We start from the raw sequence: 16,838 nt of genomic DNA on the forward strand, positions 1-16,838 counted from the left end.
CAGCTGCAGTCATGGGACATGGAGGCTTCTTCCTGTTGGTCCCACTCCTCCTCTGAGAAATGCATTAAATATCCTCACACACCAGTAAATTTGGCCATGTAATGGCTGCTTAAACCCTGATATTTCACAGGAATTATCTAACTTCTGCCAGCGAATGGGCAAATGAAAAGAGTTACCTTGTCCCCACGCTTTCCCTCCCTTTCTGAGTCTTTCTCTCCTGTCTACTTGCATTCCCGAGGGAGGAATCTCTGACTCTAAAGAACCTTCACTTACTGACCTCCGCTCTGTTCTCCGGTACCGGGTGGGCCGCTAAGCATGGACAGGTCTGGAAGCAAGCTAGGACGCATGCAAATAAGTTTACAATCAGAACCTACATTGGGATCATAATAATCCAGATGGCTCTCTAGCCAGAGATCAGTTTACAACCTGCCTCCTGGCAGGTCTTCCTAAAGTTGTCCTCACACCAACAAACTATAAAAAATTTAAAAAGTAATTCAAGATACGGGATAAAATCCATCTATAGTCTCTCAGAGATTCCCAACATCAGGGCTGAACTTAAGCATCTGGAGAGAAAGGCTCCTGCCCCCACAGGTGGAAGTTTCAACTGTGGCATTTAAGGTACCATGGGAGAGACGAGAAAGCCCATGAACAGAATTTCCAAATGCTGGCACACACTATCCAAGTGGCTACTGCATAAGGGCTTCCAAGTCCCTGTTTCAAATGTGTGCTAGAGAAGGCCACACAGGCTAGTGCATGCCCTGCCCCTCCTCAGGCCATCAACTGAGCCTTGTTCAAAGTGCCACCCAGAGGGATAACTGGTCAGCTGACTGCCCTCATGCACCCGGTGGCATGGGGACATTAAAGACCTCCAGCAGACCTCCTAGGCTTGGCCACAGGCTCACAGGGAACCCAGGATGCAGCATGGGGCGATCTGTTTCCTTTCTGTTGGACACTGAGCCACTTACTCAGTCTTGAGGGAATTTTGGGGTCCCACCTCTTTTTGTTTCCCTATTGTTGGGGTAGGGGGACAGCCTTACCCACCTCACCAGACTTAATTGTCCTTTCAGGGTTAGTTAATGGGAAGAGAGTTTCCAGCTAAGGTAGGAGCTTTCATTTCATTTGCTCACTCCATGTGCCTCACTCCAGACCGGTCAGCAGTGCTTCTCCTCCTCATGCACAGGGACACAGACAGGGCCCTGCTCTCTCTCAAGTTCCCGAGGACACCAGGATCTACTGCCTTGTCACCAATTCCAGAAGAATGAGGTCTCACCCCACAAGCTTTTCCCTTCCTGGTTCCCTCTTCTAATGAACTACTCAGCCAATTGTTACAGGATCACCATAGAGCTGGAGTCCAAGGACCATCAGATATACCCAGGAGGTAAGGAACAGTAACAATCCAAAGGTATTTACACCCCCAGACCCAAAAGTGTCTGGGCCCTGCAAAAACAGACTTTAATATAACCATCTATTACTGTTAAATGCTCTCAGCAATTGATCGCCTGTGTCTCATGGATGCGAAACTAATAAAGGAAACAGGTGCCTTAAAATAATCTGTCTCCGATAAAGCTTATCTCGGGTCTCTCTCTCTCTCTCTCTCTCTCTCTCTCTCTCTCTCTCTCTCTCTCTCTCTCTCTCTCTCTGACCAATATAAGCAGAGTACTAAACACTACAGTGTCATGTTGTCATGGTCACCAGCCCAAGACCTTAATTTTTTCATGGCTGCTTCTTAATGTTTAAATCTTTTTCTGAGCTCCAGAAACCAGCTTAAATCCATCTGGACAGGTTAGATCTACTTCAGGTAAGTGCCAAACCCAAACTTTCCTGGTCTCAGGACCCCCTCTCTCCCCCTGGAAATCCCCCCAAAAGGAAAAAATAAAAATAATAATTATTTTTTCTAAGCTTTTCTCTATCTTACCAGCACTCTCCTAGATTCAAGCAGCCAGAGTCCCAAGCCAAGAAAGACAAACAGCTCTGAGGTAGCAGATGACAGCCCACCATCCCAGGACACCTGTCCACCTCCGAAGTCCCCTTCCCTACACCCCAAGTGTTAACCGACACCTGAGTCAGCTGGAAACAGTTTTTCAGGAGAAACAATGCCCGTATTCCTGTTCACCGACCTTTTTTAATAATAACCAAAAAGTTTGGAATGTTAGGATTCTGGCCACTCCTCTACTTCATGACCACACATGTGCAGTTGAGTAGCTAAGCAAGAGGTCTTACATCATCTGTGCGCTGCATGATTGCGCAAATGCACATATCTACTGTCTTAAAAGCCAGACATAGACTCCCCCCTCCCACTACTCTCTCTCTCTCTGTATGTGCCTCTTCCCAGGCCCAGAATACTCTATTCTGTCCCACCCCCCACTCCTCCTAATAAATCTCTGATACTGGGTTTTGCCCTGCCTCATGACTGTTCCTTGCACGGTAACAGTGCCACTTATTATTTAAAACCAACAGCCAGCCTGGGTCAAAAAATTATTAAATATGTATGATATGACAAGGATACAGACCCAGAAATGTTTGCTTGCTTGCTTGCTTCCTTCCTGTGTGATGCTGGGCATCAGGCCCGGGCCCTCATACATGCTGTAAGCAACAATGTAATAGTGTACCAGGGAACTACACCCCTAGTTGTAGTTCACAGTATTACCATTTTTAAATCAAGTTTTCAGTCTTTTTTTTTTTCAAGATAGGGTTTCTCTGAATAATTCTGGCTGTCTTGGAGCTTGCTTTGTAGACCATGGTGGCCTTGAACTCAAAAATATGCCTGCCTCTTCCCAAGGGCAAGAATCAAAGGCACATGCCACCACATTCAGCTGTAGTCATGGGTTTTCTTTATGTATATTCCACACTGTTACAAAAAGATCTTGTGGCACCTTAATAAAATAGATTAAATACAGTCGAATAAAAGTATATCAGGGTAAAGGTACATATAAAAGGCTAGAATGAAGCTGGTTAAACTCCATAAAAGTGTTTAAAATAATCTCAAACTTGTCTTTGAGCTTTCTATTGGTCCAAACCAAGAAAAAAACATGACTACTTACAACAGTTAGTTGGGGCTTTGGTTTAAAGAGACCTAGTTCAGATCTAGATACCTGGGCCTGAGCACATTGCTCAGCTTCTCTGAACTTGAGGTTCAGAACCTATAATGAGAGAAATCTAGGGGCTCCAGGTTGGGTTAGTGAGTGAGACTACAGGTTGAGGTGATTTCCAATTCTGGAAGGTGCTGGGAGGTTTCCTGAAGTCCATGGCCCTCACTAGTCCTTGGTCCCAGCTGTCTCAGGGACTTCATACCCCCACCCAGTCTGAGGGAAGGGCAGCATGGAAGGGGCGGGCTCCTGATTTCCTGTGCCTAGGCTCTCTGACCACCACACAGTGCACTGTACTGCACTACAAAACCTCTCTGATGCAGGAGGGAGAATAAGATTCTCCGCAGGAGCCCTCGTTGTCCCTCCTGTGCGGCCCAGGGTGGAGCCCCCCTTTTTTCTCCCCTGGAGTGCAGATAAGATTCAAAGACCAAGAAGATGGAGTGACTCAGTGATCCAGCACTTGCCTAGCACCCCCAACACCCATTCAAGGCTTGGCAATCTCTGGAGAGGAATCCATGATGGAAGCCAAAGCTCCTTCACCTATGGCGATGGTTTGCCTTCACAAAAAGGTCAGTGGGCAGTTCTTTACAATCCAGGCCCCGCCTATGAAGTACCTGTTGCCCAGCATAATATACCAAGGTATTGTGTGAGTGTCCACATGGGTATGTATGTGAGTATGAGTGGTGTGCGTGTGCGTGTGCGTGTGTGTGTGTGTGTGTGTGTGTGTGTGTGTGGTAGTGGGAACTAGGTTTCCTTTAGAGCTCACAAACTGGCAGATTAAGGCTCCTCAGCAAAACTCTTTCCCTGCTTTTCATCACCAACAGGATAAAATCCAATTAGAATCCATGTCAGAATTTTCTGGGCTCTGTTAGTCTATACTGTTTTGTTCTAGACATGGCTAGATGTGTCCATGCCTTTGGCTTGCCATTCAAAGCTCTGCACAAGCTGGCCTTTTGGGGGGCTTTCCCCATGGGCATCTTGACTAACTGCAACTGGCAGCACTCCTGGAGCTTGCCACCAACATGGCATGAAGATGACAGAAAACATGCTCCGAGCAGCTTTGAACCCAAACGACACTGCTGTGTGACCTTAGGTATATTCTTCCATTGTGTTCACCTGTCCATGGGCCCATCCCTTACCACAGTATGTCCAGCACACTGATGGTTCTCAGGTAACAGTGACAGGTTACCTGGTATGGTTAGGTAACCCTAACCCTAACCTGGCTCTTCCATTACCAGACTATGTGACAAGCGCTTCACCTGGGGTCCAGTGTGACTATCCATAGATGAGGAAATGAACTGTATTTATCACACAACACACAAAGACCTGAAAACAGAAGGGACCTGAAGAATGACTGGGCTCTATGGCAGGCCCTGTGTCCCACCCTTGGAAACTATGCCACATGTTTACTCTTCAAACCAATGTGTCTAGTGATCTCTTTCCTCAGACTGCTGCAAGCTGCCTGAGCACCTCTCACATGGTTGGGCTATGACATCACAAAACACAGTCTTGAAAAAAAAAAAAAATCCACATCCAGGGCCAAGGGAAAGGTCAGGGTATACACAGGCAGTGGTGCAAGGGGGTTCCAAGTCCTCTGAAGAGGCTGGAAGGGAAGCCTGCAGTGGTGAGCTGGGTGGGGGAGCTGGATGTGGCTACCACTATGAGTCAGACCTGGCTGGGCTGGATGTCACTGTCCCTCTTTATTTCAAGGGTGAGTTATTCCTTAAGCAAAACATTACCCAACAATGTCTGGAAGAAATGAAGTCTGCACAGAACCTGAATCTCCCTACCCAATGCTGCACAGTGGGATTTCATAATGGGGCATCTGGTATCCACTGCAGATTGCCTAGGAGCAGGCACAGCACGTAAGGAAGGGTCCAGGGTCCAGTAGTAGACACCTTCAGAGGTGCTGTGGGGATCTGTTATTTTTGCAGGCAGAGCTGTCTCTGAGGTGGGAGGGTATAGGACTTTTCCAAATGAGATCAGCTATGTCCTGCCCTATATGACTCCACTCCCTATCCTAGAACTGTTGGGATCTATATTTTCTTTGCTTAAAAAGAGGAGATGGGCAAAAGAACTTCTCTACAGCTTTAAAACGAATGTCCAAAGCAGCCATAGGCTGGCTTGAAAGGTCGTGTTCTCAGGGCTGTCTGTGTCTGTAGGTGCTGTGAGCCACAAGCAGCACCAGGACAGCTGCCAGTCCCATTGTAGGGTGGCTTATACATGTTCACTAGTATGTCCACAATCCCACCAAGTCCTATCTCAAAGAAAATCCTGGTGCTAAGTCCACCTCCTGGCTTTGTCCTGCAACCTGAGAAGGCCCAAGGTCTCTTTTGAATCCCTCTATCCTGTCTCCCCCAGATTCCCAGGCTGCTGGACCAGCCCACCAAATGACCAGATCAGGATCGACAAGGAAGAGGGAGCCTGTTCCATCTTGGGGCCACCCTCTCCAGAGACAAAGGCCTTACTCCTAGCAATCCCTGAGTGTGAGCAGACTAGCTTTAAAGGCCTGTAAAGGACTCCAGGCTCAAGGGAAGGGATAGGGAAGGAGCCAAGGCCTAGTGGGTGGTATAGGAGTTGAGATGGGGGGAGCTCAGGCCAGCACCCCATTCTGCCAGAGCTGAGCTGCCTATACCTTCTCATCTGTTGAGAAATGTGCAAGGAACAGGAAGACAAGTAGCCACAGAGGGAGGGCCATGGACCCAGCCAGTGCTTGCTTCAGGGTGTGGTTCTTGCTCTGTGGCTGTGATGGTGAACTTCTGGAATGTGGTCAGACAGTATAGAGGAGAGCACAGGGGCTGACCACAGGTCAAGAGGCTCTAAGCTCAAAGTCATGGGCATTCAAGCAGAAGAGTGACCTGGAGCTGCAGAACTTCAGTGCATAAGGTCCCAAAGACTTTGCAGAGTCCTGGGAAGGGTCCTGGAGTTGGAAGAATTGGCGAGGTCATCTCATCCATAAAGTGTGGCTATTGTGAGAACATAGCCTGCCCTACTACAATTGGGATGCTGCCCCTTTGGGCTTCAGTCACCTCCTCTGCTCAATGGGCTTAAGGATCTCTGCCTCCAAGGGAAGCAGGGGAAAGAGTCAAAAGGGTAAATGCAGGAAAAGCCCTCAGCACAACATTCTGCAATGGAAGCTAGTGTCACCTGCTGGGTGCTAAGGAAGTACTGCCTTGGTTGCCATCAAAGCCAATACCTAGTCCAGGACACCCTCAGTTGATATTGTTATCAGTTGCAGGAGTGGCTAGGAGCAGCCCCTACTCCTCTGCTGCCCTCCCCTGTGAACATAGGTCCCCATTCAGACCACAAAGTGGAGGGTGTAGGTGAGCTGGTGGCCATTGTCCCAGGCATAGAGCACCCGCTCCTTGGGGTTGTAGTCAACCTGAGTAGTGTAGGAATACTCATTGAGGAAGGCCAACTGTAGGTGAGCATCAGTGCCTGTGTGGGTGTCGAAGGCATAGGCCACCTGGCTTTCGTGCTGGTTGTAAGTATCCACAGCATACAGGATGCCACACACCAGGAAGCAGTTCCCGTAGGAGTTCCTCCTCAGCCGTGTCTTCCACGTGGTCTCTTGGTGCACAGAGAGGTCTCTGGGGTCCAGGCGGCTCAACACAATCACCTCAGGCTGGGCTTCATCTTGCTCATCCACAGCTGGGTAGATGACCCACAGACCACTCTCATCTACAGCAAAATCAATGTCCGAGTGGCCACGCCACTTCCAGGGTGTGGTGTCTTCATAGACCACATCGGGTAGTAGTGCCCAGGAGGCCACAAAGCGCTGGTGCAGGTCATATTTGATGATGTTCTTGGTGAAGGCACGGTTGTAGTAGAAGGCACCCTGGTACACCACATGGCCTGTGCCTATCCAGTTGTAGGGTAGCTTGTACATGTTACTCCATCGACCTGCATATGGAAAGTGGAGGGTCATACCAGAGTACCCTGGGCAGCCCCAATCCACCTGTGCTGCTTAGTTTGATACAACCCTGGAGGAATTGCCCAGATCAGATTGGCCTGTGGCCATATTTTTGAAAGATTATCTTGCTTGATGATGGATGTGGGAGGGCACAGCCCACTGTGGGTGGTACCATGCCTAGGCAAGTGCTCAGAGCTGTGTAAGAAAGCTAACTGGGGGGCTGGAGAGATGGCTCAGAGGTTAAGAGCACCAACTGCACTTCCAGAGGTCCTGAGTTCAATTCCCAGCACCCACATGGTGGCTCACAACCATCTGTAATGAGATCTGGTACCCTCTTCCGTATACATAATAAATAAATAAATCTTTTTTTTTAAAAAAAAGAAAGCTAGCTGGACTGGATGTAGAGGTGTATGTGTTTAATCCACTTGGGAGGCAGAGGCCTCTGTAGATTTGAGGCCAGCCTGGTCTACATAGTGAGTTCCAAGGATAGCCAGAACTTTTTAGTGAGACCCTGTCTCAAAACAAAACAAAACAAAACAAACACACAACAAACAAAAAATAAACAAATATGGGGTGATGCATGTCTTAAATCCCAACACTTGGGAGGAAGAGGCAGGTGGATCTCTGTGAGTTTCAGGCCAGCCTGGTCTACAGAGCTAGTTTTAGGACAGCCAAAGCTACACAGAGAAACTCTGTCTTAAAACAAACAAAAACCCAAAACCTAACCAACCAACCAACTAACCAAATAAAACTATTGAGTATGATCCAGTGAGCCATCAGGGTTCTTCTGGGGTTCCTGCCTTGATTTCTTGGCCTTGATTTCCCTCAATGATTGACTGTTACCTGGAAGTATGAGTAAACTCTCAAGTTGCTTGGGATCATGGTATTTATCACAGCAACAGAAAGCTAAGTAGAACATCACACATTCACCATAGAGACCATCAAGGGCTTACCAGTGCTCAACAAATACTTGGCACCAAAACTTAACCATGTGGTTGGACCTAAGCCCATCATCTCGTTCATACAATAGTGCCATGAAGGAAGTACTGACATTATCCATGTGTCCATGAGTCTATGAGTCCTGGGCTCCAGGTCACCAGTTGTGACACTGGTAGCCAGGATTGAGGTGTAAGGTGATGCCAACCCTGTGCTTTGTCTCAGAGACTTTGCATACGATTTTCCTTGAGTGAGGTTTGCTATTCACCATCCAATCTTCATAGGGAATGCCTACCTGTCTCTCACTGTCCCTAGCCAATGTGACCTCCGTAGGTCATAGTGAAGGGCCTCCCCTAACCCTTTGTCTTGGCACTTCCATAACCACCAGCCTGTGAGCTGCTCCAGACACAGACCAAGCCAATTTTGAGCTTAGAAAAGATGTTAGCTATTCCAGGACATTCTCTATGATTCCCATGGTCCTCAGTAATGTCCATACTCCTCCATGGGACTGACAGGTACACCCCAGCCTATTCTCACTACCCCACTCCATGACACCATGCTGCTTCTGGCAGGCCTCTTCACACACTGAGCCTTCTGTCTGGAACACTTTTTCTTCTCTCTACTGTTTTCCTCCTGATCCTCCACAGGGCTCAGTCCAGCACCTGAAGGCCCCTGGAAAAGCCTTCCTGCGTCTCCACGCTCTTTCCCACAGAGTACTAAACTAGACTGACCTAAGCTGTACGAAGATTGCCCCCTTAAGCCTTTGCCTCCTACAGAGTATGGATTTCTGGAAGGTGAGATTTTTTTTTTTTTTTTTTCTGAGATAGGGTTTCTCTGTGTAGCTTTGCACCTTTCCTGGAACTCACTCTGTAGCTCAGGCTGGCCTTGAACCCCTGGATCTGCCTCCCGAGTCCTGGGATTAAAGGCGTGCGCCACCTGCCCCCCCCCCAGCTAGTGAGATGGTTTTAATGACCTTTTTCCTCATCCTGTCCCAGATCTGATAACCAAAACTTGTCCTCCTGCTGACAGCCCTTCTGTGGGCATTGCCCAGAGCTGTAACTCTTCTAAGGCCTGAGGGCAGGCAAAAATCTCATGGACTTAGGAAGATTCATAAAATGTGAGTGGACGCTGAGCTGGGTAGTTTTTGTTTGTCTCACTATGCAACTCTGGCTGTCCTGGAACTCACTAGGTAAATCAGGCTGACTCCAAATCACAGAGGCTGGCCTCTGCCTCCTGATTAAAGGCGTCCTGACTTTCTTTGAAGATGAACAGTGATATGAAAGTGTGAGCTGCCAGGCAGTGGTGGCACATGCCTTTAATACCAGCACTCGGGAGACAGAGGCAGGCAGATCTCCATGAGTTCAAGGGCAGCCTGGTCTACAGAGCGAGATCCACTCAAAGGCACCAAAGCTACACAGAGAAACCCTGTCTGGAAAAAACCAAAAAAAAAAGAAAGAAAGAAAGTGTGAGCCACCTCATAAACCCTTCTTTCCCAACTTGCTTTTGGTCATGGTGTTTCACTGCAACAATAGAAACCCAAACTAAGACAGACACACATAGGCAATGGCACAGAACACTCAGCAACTGGAAGCTTATAATAGCAGGTCACACTTATGTGGTCATGAGGTAGGACCACATCATGAGGTAGGTAGACCTTTGCTCTGTATTCAGTTCCCAGCAGTGGGTAACAGGATTTTCTGAAAGCTCAGACACCCTTCCTTAGGGCAGGTGGGCTACCTGGAGCTAAGACAGGCTGGACATTGGAAATAACAGGCACAGAGAGGCTGAGTCTCATGGAGCACCCACCCCAGGTCGACCACACTCCCACCTTTCCCTCTCCTACCCAGCTTCCCTGACCTTGTTTGAAATTTTCCAGGTTTCGAAACTCCACCAGATTGTTTCCATAGTAGTAGTTGGTGACATAGATTCTGTCATCAAGAGCTGCAGGGTCCTTCATCCAGGCCCCTTCATGGCGCCCGTAACTGTGGTGCTTCACAGGGGGTTCCACGGCTCGGAGGGTGCCCTCACAGCTGCCTTCCCTACCTGTCAGGAGCAAAGGACACAGTATTTCATACACAGAGTGAGCCACTAGCTCCAAGCCAGAGCAGTGGGTCTAGGAAGGTGATCCGAGTCCATCTTTTCTTTTGCTTTGTTTTTGAGACAGAGTTTTTATAGCCCTGCCTGTCCTGGAACTGGCTCTGTAGACTAGGCTGACCTTGAGATCCGCCTGCTCCTGCCTCCAGAATGCTGGGATTAAATGCATGCACCACCATGCCTGGTTTATCCAATTCCACCTTAACTCTCTTGAAGGTTTTGTTTGGCCTATGAGCAAAGCAATGCCTGATCACCGGAAAAAGCAGGAACAGTCAGAAAGGGGAACAGAGGAGATGCATACCATTCAAAAATCCAACATCCACTGTATATGAAAATAAAACACAAAAAAGAGGGGCATCTCAGAGAAGCAGAGAACAGAATGGTGGGTAATAGTGGGGTTGGGTTTGACAGAAGAATGAGTTCAGGGTGTCTCCTAATACTTGAGAATTGAAGCTGGGTGTTATGAATGCCTGGAACCCTCAAACTGTGGAGGCTGAGGTAGGAAGAAAACCATTGATGTGAATCTGAGACTAGCCTGGGCGATATATATAGTGCCAGACCAGTCAAGCTACATAGCAAGACCCTGCCTCAAAAAGGAAGGAAAGAAGCACGTGGTGGCTCACCCCTTTAATCCCAGCACTCGGGAGGCAGAGGCAGAGGCAGGCGGATCTTTGTGAGTTCAAGGCCAGCCTGGGCTACAGAGTGAGATCCAGGACAGCCAAGGCTACCACACAGAGAAACCCTGTTTCAAAAGAGAGAGGGGGAAGGGAGGGGAAGGAGGGAGGGAAGACGGGTGAAGATGAATTCTAGTATACAAAAAAACTTCTGAATATGTGGTGCTCCCTTCCCTTCCTCCTTTCCTTGCATTCAGTCACACAGACTTTTAAAAACTGCGATCCTTCCAAATACATGGCTTTTTGTATCCTGTTTTCTCCTTCCATGGACCGAATTCTCACATTATTAAATAGTCTTTTAATGATGTGATTTCTAGGTCCCCTGCCAGGCCACCAGACAGCTGTGCCCTTTAAATTATTCACCCCTCCACTCCCAAGTGTCAGCTCTGTAGGTTATTTCCAGTGTTCTGGCTCCAGGAACTGTGTTGTGAGAAAACCATATTAGTTGCAGCTGTTTGCATCGCTTGTCGATCCTCCTGGAAAAACAAGTGTGAAGAGCTGGCACTTGGGCCAGAGTGAGGAAGGGTCTGAAGGCTGCAATCACAGACAGTCAAGAGCCCTTCAGAAGGACAGATCCACGATTTACTGAGGACAATGTTTACTGTGTGACACAAATTACAGCTATAAATTCGGACATAAAAACAAAGAGGCAGGTGTGGTGGCCCACGCCTTTAATCCTAGCACTCATGAGGCAGAGGCAGAAGGATTTCTGGGAGCTCCCAGGCCAGCCAAGTCTACAGAGCGAGTTCCAGGACAGCAAGGGCTACACAGAGAAACCCTGTCTCAAAAAAACAAAAACCAAACCAAACCAAACCAACCAACAAACAAAAAACACACAAAAACCCAGAAACCAAACAACAACAATAACAAAATAAAGAAACAAACAAACAACAACAACAACAAAAAAGCCAAAGAGGGCAGGGGGTGTGGAGCGCAGGGGTGTGGAGCGCAGGGGGTGTGGAATGCAGGGGTGTGGAGCGCAGGGGGTGTGGAATGCAGGGGTGTGCAGGGGTGTGGAGCGCAGGGGGTGTGGAATGCAGGGGTGTGCAGGGGTATGGAGCACAGGGGTGTGGAGCACAGGGGTGTGGCGCGCAGGGTGCAGGGGTGTGGGGCGCAGGGGTGTGGAGCGCAGGGGTGTGGAGCGAAGGGGTGTAGCTCATGTAGCTCAGGGTGGCAGCTGGAGGCCAAACGCTTAGAGTCCTAACACCTTGAAACCCAAACAAACCGCCTGGAGAGAGGACCTAAAGAAAGGCATCCTGGCTGGATATAGTGACAGGGTTCCAGGGACATTTTAAAGAGAATTTACTGCAAATAGACCTGTTTATTTGCCACTTTAAATGCTGGCACTTTCTCTGTAAAGGCTCCTGGGATAACTATGTCAGACTATGAGAGGACAAACTTCTCTATCTCGTAGTCTTTCTTTTTCCATATAACTCTTTAAAAATGCAAAGTCCCAGCTGGAGGGATGACTCAGCAGCTAAGCATGCTTGCTGTGCAATTTTGAGATTTTGTCTGCTCCCAGCATACTAGCAAGCAGGGCATCACACACACACCTGTAACCCCAGTTCTGAGGGGCCCAGAAACAGCAAGTTTGCTGGAATTTTCTGGCTTTCAGCCTAGCCAAGAAAACACAAGTCACGGGTTTAGGGAGAGACCTTGCCTCAAAAAAAGAATAGCTAGAAGTGATAGAAAGGATCTCTCTCTCACACACTCTCTCTCTCTCTACACACACACACACACACACACACACACACACACACCTTTAAAAAAATAAAAAATTTCAAAGTACGTCAGGCATGGTGGCACATGTCTATAATCCCAACACTAAGGCGCTAAGGCAGAAGGGTGTGAGCTCCAGGATAGCCTGAGCTACACTGAGACCTTGCCTCAAAATAACTAAAACCCAAAACAGCAACAAACCGAACAAAAAAATCAATAATTTGATAACGCTGAACATTCTTGGATCAGGAGCCAAACAAGACATGAGTTGGATTTAGTCATGAGCTGCGATTTCTGACTCTTAGGAAACTCACTCACCTTGGCTGGGGCCTTCTGGATGCAACGGTGGCTCAGAGGGCCAGGGAGTGCTGATGGGAGCCGGGGTGAAAGTGGAGGTGTCGGGGGCCAAGCTGGCTCCTTCTGAAGCCTGCAGCCTGACTCCATCACGTTTGGCAGAGTTCGGCTCCAGAAGCTTGGCCTCCATCTTGGGTGGTAGTTTCTCCAGCCAGGAAGTGCCCTTGAGAGTGTTGTCTGCGGGGAAAAGAGGACCCAGTGCCCATGCCCCAGCAGTGCTGATGCACAGGGCTGCCACAGACCTCCTCAGGGGCGTCTCTGATCATGGAGGAGTTGAAAGGCCTCAGGTAGGAGATAGGTAGACTTTCTAGTGAACAGGATAGGCCTTTCTGATGATCACTCTGGCCTGGGGCCCAGCTCTGCCACTCCTTTACTGGGTGAGTTTTTAATAACAAGCTCTCACCCCTTGTATTCCCATCTCTGTAAAAATGAGTGCCATAACCATAGTGCTGATTAGAGGAGTATGTATATAAAACATCTCTACTGACTCTGCAAACATGTGGCCTAAGTGTTAAGTACATTGTTCCAACTCTGTCATGCCTTAAACTTAGTTCCAGGGGCAAAACTCCTTGTTCAGGATTGTAGACTTTCTCTCAGTCACTTTCCTAGGGACCTTGATAGCATTGAGCCTCCCTCACCTAGTGTTTGTTACCTCAAGCTAGGAAGGGATAGATGCAGCCAGTGTCTTGTCAGTTCTAGACTAGAGACCCATGCCCCTGCCTCTGCCCCACCTCTGATACTTACTTCTCTAGCTGCGTTTCTACCTTCTGGGTCCCCACCATTGGCACAGGCCTGGCTGCAGTTGGGCAGGCCACTCTGTCCCCATACCTGGGACCCAGTGGGAGCAAAGACTCTTTGGTCAGGCTATCCACAGGGAGCATGGCCTTGTCAGCCTGTCTGTCTACCCTGTAGGTATGAATGAAAATGTGGCCACATGTATGTTTGGTTTTTAATGTCTGAGTTCATATGTTCTCTATGTTAAGGAATACAAGTTAATACTAGTCATCTGGCTATTCAGATACTAGTTTAAAGCATAAACTGTTAATTTATGTTAAATAATTCTTATTTGATTATAATCTATTAAGAAATAAATAAAACGGAATCTGAGAGGTCCGTTCCCACAAGCCTTCTTGGCAGAGTCAGATATCAAAGCTGTGCCTGGGCAGTGGCCCAGCTAGGGGTCAGAGGCCCTGTGTTGTGCCAGGCTGAGCTGGCAGGATTCAAGGACAGCAGCTGGCATCAGGGATTGGGGTGTGTGTGAAACCTTAAAGGGCTCAGAAATGAAGGGACCTTTTCTTTTCTAGTGTGTCCGTCTCTCTTTCAATAAATGTATGAGGTGTGTATGTGTATGGAAGCCAGAGGACAACTTTTGATATCATCCTCAGAAATATTATCCATATCCTTTGAGACAACTAGTTAGGCTAGAGTGGCTAGCTAGTGAGCCTGAGGGATCTTCTTGTAATCCCAGTGTTGGGATTACAAATGTGTGCTACCGTCCTGGAAAAAAGGCTCAGTGGTTAAAAGCACTGACTACTATTCCAGAGGACCCAGATTCAATTCCCAGCACCCACATGGAGTTTATAACTGTTTGTAACTTCAGTTCCACGGGTTCTGGCATCCTCACACAGACATGCATGCAGGCAAAACACCAATGTACATAAAATAAATAAATCTCTAAAAAATAAAATATTATTTTAAAGGGGGGGACGACTGGAGAGATGGCTCAGCAGTTAAGAACACTAGTTGCTCTTCAGAGGACCCAGGTTCAATTCCCAGCACCTACATGGAAGCTCACAGCCCTTTGTAATTCCAGTTCTAGGGGATCTGACATCCTCATACAGGCATACATGCAGGAAAATACCAATGCACATAAAATAAAAATAAATAAGTTAGCAACAACCAAAAAACAAATCAAAACAACAACAATAAAAACAAACAAACAAACACGTGTGTGCTACCATACTCGGTATTTTTTAAAATGTGGCTTTTGGGTATCAAATTTAGGTTCTCATGCTTTTGAGGCAAGTACTTTATTGACTGAGCTATTTTGCCAGTACCTGAGGTGGGAATTTAACCTTGTAAGTAAGGTCTTGGGCGTGCTAGATAAGCATTGTCTTATCTCTACACTAAGCTACATCCTCAGCCCTCTTTGCACTCTGAGACAGGGTCTCAGTCACCTAGCTTAGTCTTGAAATCACTCTGTGTCCTAGGGAGACCTTGAACTTAAAATAATACTCTAGGGGCTGGAGAGATGGCTCAGAGCTTAAGAACACTGGCTCCTCTTCCAAAGGACTAAGTTTCAATTCCCAAAATCCACATGGCAGCTCACATGTCTGAAACTGTCTAAAACTCCAGTTTTGGAGGATCTGACACCTTCCTACAGACATACATGCAGGCAAAGCCCAATGTACATTAAATAAATAAACACATCTTTATAACAACAACAAACCAATATTCTAGCCTTGGCACTTACTAGCTGCAATTTACAGGCCAATGCTACCAAGCCTGGGGTATGCTTTTTTGTTGTGTGAGTCAGGCTCTTACTGTGTAGCTCAGGCTGACCTTGAACTTCTGCCTCAACCTCTTGAGTGCCTGGGATTTCACCACTGAACCTGATGGGAGGGAATTCTTGAAGAATATTAAGCTCTAACTGCTCCACCTCCCTGCCTTCGGAAGAACCCAGTTACTTCTTGCGAAGCCCTTTGCTGTGACCCAGGTGGAGACACCAGGGAACAAGTTGGCAGGAAAAGTGCAGGGTCTGTGGGCTCTTCTTCGGGAAGATGACAAGTGAGAGAAATGGAGAGGCCAGTGCAGAAGCGAGAGGGTTCCCCAAAGGCCCATCTCACTCCCTGGAAGCCCCATGTTCTTCCACCTCCACTGTCATGAGTGCCGTTCCTCCCACAGAACTGCAAGCTCTGTAGGGGTCCCGTGTCCACCTCACTCTGTCATCTGGTACATAGCTGACTGGTAGCAAATCTTTGAACAAAACAAAGTACAGAAAAAGTGAGGACAACTGTAAGTACTAAGAGAGGCCCCTTGTATTGCCTCTATTATTTCCTTATCAGCAACCCTGCCTGGGGTCTTCTACCCAGTATGTGATTGAGCAAAGGACCCTACAAAAGTAAACAATGTATTGAGATCTGTGGCTTTGTGGCTGCTGAGAAGGCAGGTGGATCTCTGGAGTTGGTCATCCCTCAAACAGGCCCCACTCCCTTCCACTCACCAGCCGTGGCCTTGGGTGCTTCTTGCTTGGCCTCCTGCCTGCCCGCCTTGTAGTAGGTGAAGCCTCGGATCACTGACTGCTGCTGGGCCAGGGCACGTGGCCTGGCCAAGGGGTGGGGTCTTTTGCCTTTGAGGCTCTCCTTCCTCAGCTTCTCCACTTTCAGCAGCTTCTCCTTGGGAGGCTTGGCAAGGCCCTTGTCTGAGAAGCTCTTTTGCATGCTGCCATATTTGTTGAGGTCTTTGACTTGCCCTCCAGCTGTGTCCTGTGAAGAGTGGAAGTCTCAGACTTGGGTGACTGTAAACTGATGGGCTGCGAGTCACAGAAGCTCAGTGTGGGAGCTGGAGGCGGTCACAGTGTTTGTCAAGTTGTAGATATATTCATAATTTGTCTGCCTCTGTTTCTCTCCTTAGCATTCTAGTTCCTCTGCAGACTTGAGACCTAATCTGGTGGGTTACATACTCATTCCCAACTCCTGTCCACTTGTTCTCCTGGCTTGACTGACAGCTTGGCTCCTGAGCAGGCCTCCTAGTCCTGTCTCTCACTCATTGGTCTTAGTGTATGGGAAAGGGTGAGGTTCTTGGGTCCCTTTACAGAGCACCCAGAATACTTCCCATGTTAGCCTTGAAATCCTAGCATCCTGAAAAGCCTTTCAGTCCCATGTTGGTCTGGCTAGCCCTAAGGAATGCCGTGTCTAACATTTTGTGAGCTTTGTTATTTTCACTTCCTACTCAAATGCTCTGAGGCTGGCTTGGCACAAGAACACAGGGCCTGGAACACCACCCCTGTGCGAGAGGCAGATAAAGCTTGTACAGTATCTGACGCCTTCTGAGCAGCGGCCA

The 16,838-nt window shown here is 48.1% G+C and overlaps 1 protein-coding gene across 4 annotated transcripts in view; it reads right to left on the reverse strand.

Moving 5' to 3' along the window:
* Positions 1-2,808: 2,808 nt before the first annotated feature.
* The window catches only part of Olfml2a (olfactomedin like 2A), a 31,313-nt gene continuing 17,283 nt past the window's right edge, over positions 2,809-16,838 (reverse strand). For all 4 annotated transcript variants that reach the window (XM_006992515.4, XM_015986190.3, XM_076568437.1 and 1 more), the window contains exons 5-8: positions 16,000-16,261; positions 12,741-12,953; positions 9,793-9,978; positions 2,809-6,989 (exon numbers count right to left, since the gene is read on the reverse strand). In XM_006992515.4, coding sequence (XP_006992577.2) covers positions 6,385-6,989; positions 9,793-9,978; positions 12,741-12,953; positions 16,000-16,261 — 1,266 coding nt within the window. In that variant the 3' untranslated portion in view covers positions 2,809-6,384. The remainder of the gene's footprint in view (positions 6,990-9,792; positions 9,979-12,740; positions 12,954-15,999; positions 16,262-16,838) is intronic.

This window comes from Peromyscus maniculatus, chromosome 4 (genome assembly GCF_049852395.1).
Source record: "Peromyscus maniculatus bairdii isolate BWxNUB_F1_BW_parent chromosome 4, HU_Pman_BW_mat_3.1, whole genome shotgun sequence".
Lineage (NCBI taxonomy): Eukaryota > Metazoa > Chordata > Mammalia > Rodentia > Cricetidae > Peromyscus > Peromyscus maniculatus.